Below are 7025 nucleotides of genomic sequence, written 5' to 3'. Positions count from 1 at the left end.
TCAATAATGTCCGTATTTAAAACATTTTGTGACCATAGCTCCAGCAGGCGTTGGCGATCATAGATGCGGGTTTGATGTCTAGTTTGTATCGTTCTATATATTTTGTGAAATTGTCCAGAGGAGCTGCTCTAGGTCGCTGCCATGGTAACCGATCTATAGGTCAACTTATGATTCAACAGAAGAGCAATTTTCCAATCCAATAATTACAAGCAAGGTTTCTTACATAAGATTTTTTTTTATATAATAAAAAAAATATAGGGTGGAAACTGTAATAATTAAAGACTTTATCACATCACAACCTTAGGGTGACAATAAAAAGAAGGAAACAACAGAGGTGTTCAGGCTACATGGGCACTAACCTTCATTTCCCCCCTCGCCGCTTGGCGGAGGGCTTTCTGAGGATGGGCTCTGTGATTCGGTCTGTTCGGGGCTGTTTCTATCCGATCCGCCTCCAGCTGCCTCCGCTGCAGGTTGGCCAGCAGCAGGTGGAGGTGACTCCGAGCCTGAAGCCGTGGGTGGAGCATCCTCACTGCCAGGACTGCTGGGACACTCTTCCGTGTCTTGCTTTTTCATGACTAATCAAAGAAACGAAACTATGAAAAAAATAAAAAACCCATCAGCAAACTTTATCGGTGTACAACAACATCAAATCGGTTTCCTCGATAGAGATGCGAATAAAATGTTATTAAAAACGTCAAATTATTTAATTTTTAAGTACAACATACTTTTACCAAACTAAAAAACAACGTACAAACAGGATTATTATTTCCGGGCAATTCTAGTCACCATTAGGCTCTTTCAGTTTCCGTTAAAGCACAGGCTAACCCTGCTTAGCAGCTAAAACTGGCGTTAGCTTAAGACAGGTGCGACAAACCGTTAAAAAAACAAACACCATCAACATAGAGGGCTTTACACACTCACAACCCGTCTATAAACTTTAATATACGCTTCATTACCTGAATACCCCAGAGAGAAACTGCTCATGTGTCTGTGGAGAAACAGGTTTCGTTACCAGCGTGAGGTTGTGTTGAAAAAAAAACGGACTTCCGGTCATAACTTTAGATTTCTCTTCCTGTTGCCGACTGAAAACACTTCAGTAGAATGTTTGTCGCCCTCTAGAGGACAGTGTTATGAACTGCCCCGCGGAATTATTAATTCTGTGTATATACTGTTAATAAAAACGATTAAAACTCACAAATTACTCGAAAACGAAACATTATATACATAAAAATGTTTTATTTAATATAAATAATAAATAACAAAACCTAAAGAAATTTATCTTCCTAGCTAACACAGCTATGATGTGCTTTTTAACAAAAAAGTCAACATAGTGTGTTTCACAGCCCTGAAACTGTAATTAGAACAGTATGTTTGAAATTTATGACAACATTTTCCTATTCTAAAATACTTTTTTTTTAATCCATCTTTTTATCAATCAGATTTTGTGACAACTTCCTGGGTGGGAGGATTGGCTTGTTCTTTAATTACATTCTTAGATTACTTTAATGTGTTTAATCATTCTGGCTGATTAAATAATTATATGAATGGCGCATTTGGACAAAAAGAAAATGAAAATATTAAAAGTGGACGTATGAAAAATAAAAAAAACCTGAGCAAAACAGATTTTAAGTTACTTAGATTTAAATAAGTTTACTAGTCTTTTTTTAAATTTATGTCTCCTTGAACCCCAGTGGGCCTCAGCAGATGGCCGCTCACACAGAGCCTGGTTCTGCTGGAGGTTTCTTCCTGTTAAAAGAGAGTTTTTCCTCTCCACTGTCACTACAAGCATGCTTAGAGTGAGGGATTGCCTTCGAGTCAACAAGTCGATGCAATCAACTGGTTTTCCTTAGATAGAAAACTTTGAATCAATCTGACTGTTTAATCTGGCTGAACTGTAAAGTGCCTTGAGATGACATGTTGTAAATTGGCACTACAGAAATAAACTGAATTTAATTGAATTAATATCTTTATTCTTTTTTTCTTTTAAGAAAACAAACATGCCAACTTACACATAGATATACCACAGACAAAAAAAGAAAAACAAACACAAGTAAGAATAAAAAAACTTTTGTTTTACCAAGAGACCTTTCAAGGTCTCTTTCCACATGTTGAGTTAAATATAATTTTTAACCAGCCAAACATAAAGGCTTCCCAGATTACCAAAAATTGATCAAGCTTGATCTTATTAAAGTAACTTATTAAGGGCAAAGTATAAACTTGTTCCTTCAATCGCTCATGAGATTCCTCAAAGATGCAAGACAGTGTTTAGCTTTCAAAAAGCAAACATCAATTTCTTTTAATAAGCAAGGTCTTCAAGGTAACCTAGGTTTCAGATAACTCAAGTTAAATTCATTTAAGATAGTATAGGTTCCACATCTTTGGATTTACAGGAACCTCTACCAATCATCTAAATACAGCCAACAAATTCCCACCAAAAAATCAAATCAAGTATCTTTAGCAAGAATGCATCTAATGGCAGCATTCTTTGGCACTCATGGCCCCTGTCCAAGGCCGCCCCGTGATTGTATGTGATGAACAGTTTGTGCTGAAACTGAAATCTCGATTATAGTGCAAACTGTAGTTGACAATAAATATTTATTTCTTGATCTGTATTCTAAGGGTTTGGAGTTTATGATGGCAGACTGAGTCCTTATTTGATACAGTTCCTCACAGATCTTTTACTCATGTGTGAAAAATACTGACTGAAGATTTCTTAGATTAGTTGACAAAAATAGACTGAAGCAGAGAGACCAGAGGCCTGTAGCACGAAGCAGGACTCCTGGGTTAGTTGACAACTTCAGGTTTAACCCGGACTTTTTGGTACAGCAGAGGTTAGTCACCATTGTAACATACTCTGAAGGCAGGCTATCGTTCAGGATTGATGTGAATCCAAGAAAACGATCCACCCGGCAGTCAATCAGCTGCTCGGGAAACACTGACCCGTCCTTTCATCAAAGACCCAAATTAATTCATAGCAAAATGAAGTAAACTAAACAACTTCACAAGAAAATAACTTGAAAATAAAAAAACAGTTAAACCAAAATGTGTTCTTGACAAATTTCACAGTTCTCAATTCTTTCATAAATGTCTTTTTTTCCCTCTTTTTTGACATATCAACCTTTTATATTTGTTCTCTCCTGTATAATGTCCTCATACACCCCTGGCACTCACTGCTATCCTCTATAAATTATATATGAAGCTAAATAAAAAAGCAAAATAATAATAAAAATCAGAGCTCAGATTGTGAGAAGATCCTTTCACTGTGACACTTATTTCAGACACACAGGTTGTCATGGGCCGGGCTGCATGTATATGCCAGATGTGTCGGCTGTGTGACCCGCAGCAGTGCATCCCTCACTTTATCACAGACTTCATGTACGGCCATGCTGAGCGGCTCGGGGGAAATACAGACTGTATTACTATATATAAATATATATATATATATATATATATATATATATATATATATATATATATATATATATATATATATATATATATATATTTCCTTCTTGTTTGCTGTAGCAGGCGAAATGAGAATGGAAATGTTACATTGAAGATGCACTGATGGGGGATTAATGGTAAAATCGTTGTGATCCTGATTACCATTGTTGTGGATTGATTAAACTGACTGGACTTAATTCCGATAGGTTGAGCTGGCTTCGTGGTACGAGCCTCAGACCTCTATAACATAGGCGGTACGATGTGAGGTTAACCATTAAATCTATAAGAGATCTATAATACATTTTTAAACCTTCAAATTTAGAAGATTCCTCTTTGATTTTGTCAAACTCAAATTTGGACTCCAATGATACCCAACATGAATGTTTATGAACTACCAGAGGTGGACCCAAAATACCCAAAGAAAACCTAAATTGTGGAGGATTAAATATCTAAAATGCCCAAAGAAACCACTAAAGACAGTATTTAAATCCAAGTGAGTGCACTCCTCATATTACTGAATTTTTTTTTTATCATATCTTATAAATATATGATAGATACAATGTCAAATAATAAAGTGGTGACCTCTGTCTCTTATTGTCCATGTGAGTCTTAAAGAATTACCTTAACACGCCATGCTTGACTGCAGCAAAGACGTTCTGCTCTTTACCAAAACGTCACATCTTTATTGTTGTCTAACAGAAGCATAATGATTAGAAACATGTTTTTGGTGTTCTCGCTTTAGTGAGACACAGTACCTGCTGTAACATTGAACGCGCTGTGAAACTATGTATAAACAACAAAAAGTAGCACTGTGAGGCAGAAGAATAAAATATGCAGAATTTTCCTTTTTTTGTGAAAAAAATAAATAAATAAATAAATAAAGGAAGCCTTGTATGTTTTAGATTTCCACAATTATAGCTGCTATGGACCCTGAGGTATACTGAGGCATGAAGGTGCAAAATATGCCATGAATTACATAAATGTACCATGAAATATCCAGATGTAAAATGTATTTATTGATGTAATATATACATCAAACATTGAATGTGCTGTTAAACTGTAAAATGCACCATAAAATAAATAAAATAATATTTAAATTGATGGATTCAATAAATAAATGTCAATAAAATGGTACATTTGTTCCAAAATGAATATAATCACTTTTGTATTTATAAGGATTGAAGTAATTAGCAATGTAACGTCGGTCAGTTGCATTGTTATTTCTTGGGTCACAGGGTTTTGGATCTAGAGAATAAAATAATCTGCAAATGTCTTTTGCAAAACATCTCAGTAGCGACACCGGATAGAAAGAGTCAGTTTTCAGCTTTTCACTGTATTCTAATCCATCTTTCTAACACAGAAGAAGTGCGTACTCTGATCTGATCATTAATGCTCCGAAATCCTCGACCGATTGTCTTTTTCAGCCTCTTGCAAACATCAGAGTCTGCAGTGTAAACAGCTCCATCCATCTTTCCTTCAGCTCTGACCAGCTGTCCTGTAACCTCTGTGTGACATCCAGCCGTCACACTGTAAAGGTGATGAGGGATGGAAACTGGCTTATATTTTTATTTAGTTTACATATAGATTTCAACTCATATTTTCATTAGCCCGACTCTTTACTCAGCTATTTGCAATGCACACATTTCGTTAAGTATATTTGTCAGTTTGCAAACTTTTGGTTAAAATAGAGTGGATTCATTTCTTTTTCTTTAGGTTGCCAGTTTCCTTTGGAGCTCCAGCTTTCCTCTCCTTATTTGATCGACGCAGCTTCCTCAGCGAATCACACAACTTGTTGTAATTGGAAGGGGAATTTGTTTATTTATTTATTCCTTGTTTTGGATATTTGTGTTATACGTATTTGTTCAATTTAAAGAAAAAGTACTTAGTATCTGTCCAGTATTTGTCTGTTTAATTAAGTTTGTTAGTTTGTCAATAAGCAGTGGTGGACGAAGTACTCAACTATAGTACTTGATTAAAAGTATTGACACTTATACCGGTAATCAAATGTTACTCAGCTACAAGTAAAAGTTACCTGGTTAAACATCTACTGAAGTTAAAGTATTAAAGTACTACCTTTTGAAAAATACTTAAGTATTCAAAAGTACAGGACTACAGAGAGGAGGTGGAGCATCTGGGGGGGTGATAGAGAGACAACAACCTGATCCAGAATGTGGAGATGAAGGAGATCATGGTCGACTTCAGGAAGAACCGGCCTAACCACGCTGCACTGCTCATCAACAGCTGTAGATCTGTAATCAGCAGCACCGAACTCAGAGGAGTGATCAAAGCGATCTGCATCAGCGCTGCGTCCGTCTCCCTGCCAGCTCCCAGATCAGCTTCTCTGATTGGTTGATGTGGCGAGTCGAGCAGCAAAAGTTCCATTTTCCCTACTCCATTAGCTGCTGCTTCTGAAGTGCCTCAGATGCTCACAAGCTCATGAGGCTCTGCTTTAAATGAGCTGCAGGACCTTTTGCTGCGCCAGGGTGTGCGTCAAACATTGACTTTGCATGTAAACTAGCAACTTCTGCTGCTGTAGGTGTGAACATAGCATTAGAAGTTGCTGGATCAGTTTCAATCAAAGAGTGCCCTTAATATGGAGCCAACATTCAAACTGGTAAGAATTCATAACCTGCGTAGGTGACATCACGAAATTTTAATGAATTGTTCCTGGGGATGAGATACACCTCCAGTAAAAATGTCCTTAAAATCCAATGATAACGTGTCAAGTAATCCTAATAGCAAACAAACCAACATGTTTCTGTAAGCTGCCCTGACAGATACACAGCTTGTCTGCAGCCTCTGGTGTCTGTTCTGCTCACATTCTGCTTTCTTCTTTAATCAGCAAGCAGGAATCTGAGGAAGGCATGGCTCCTGGACCTTCCCGAACAATTAGCTCATATGAGCATGTGCAAGTAAATATATTCATCCAGGTCGCCATAAATAATGTGATTATGGTACTACACACACTTATTTTTATCTTTAAGTCACTTGGAAAAATCATAGAAATTAATTTTTACAGATGTGTATTAGCCTTCTTGAGGCTAATACACATAATACACACTTCCAACATAATCGGCCATGCTCAGCGTAGCCCGGCAAAATATGATTAAACCACGTTTATCTGCATTTTAATTGTTTCTTTCTTTAGATTTTGCACTATATACCCACAAGGTTAACAAGAAAGGAAAACATAAAACTCAGAAAGACCAGATTTATGTTTAAATCCACTGATCTAAAAAGTTAGCTCCTGGAAGGAGCATAGGATCCAATTTCCAGTGAGATCAGACAGCGACGAGTGAAAAAAGAAGAAAAAAAAAAGATTTTAAGGCATTTATTTTCTCAGGAAATACAATTTTAACCTTTAACACAATATAGTTTTGTATACTTCCTTAATTCAGTTTTTTTTTTTTTTTCACTGTCTGATCTCACTGGAAATTGGATCCTATGCTCCTTCCAGGAGCTAACTTTTTAGATCAGTGGATTTAAACATAAATCTGGTCTTTCTGAGTTTTATGTTTTCCTTTCTTGTTAACCTTGTGGGTACCGGTATATAGCGCAAAATCTAAAGAAAGAAACAATTA

The 7025-nt window shown here is 36.5% G+C and overlaps 1 protein-coding gene across 2 annotated transcripts in view; it reads right to left on the bottom strand.

Annotated features, from left to right (window-relative positions):
* Positions 1-1062, bottom strand: part of LOC107093652 (alpha-taxilin-like) — a 15695-nt gene extending 14633 nt beyond the window's left edge. Inside the window, exons 1-2 of one of the 2 annotated variants that reach the window (XM_015388841.1) lie at positions 957-1062; positions 360-575 (exon numbers count right to left, since the gene is read on the bottom strand). In XM_015388841.1, the coding sequence (XP_015244327.1) occupies positions 360-575; positions 957-984 (244 nt within the window). In that variant the 5' untranslated portion in view covers positions 985-1062. Of the gene's footprint in view, positions 1-359; positions 594-956 lie in introns of both variants that reach the window. The other variant, XM_015388842.1, reaches the window with a different exon arrangement.
* Positions 1063-7025: the final 5963 nt, after the last annotated feature.

This window comes from Cyprinodon variegatus, unplaced genomic scaffold (assembly GCF_000732505.1).
Source record: "Cyprinodon variegatus isolate N-32 unplaced genomic scaffold, C_variegatus-1.0 Scaffold438, whole genome shotgun sequence".
NCBI classification, from domain to species: Eukaryota; Metazoa; Chordata; class Actinopteri; order Cyprinodontiformes; family Cyprinodontidae; genus Cyprinodon; species Cyprinodon variegatus.
This window is presented reverse-complemented; position numbering and strand designations above follow the sequence as displayed.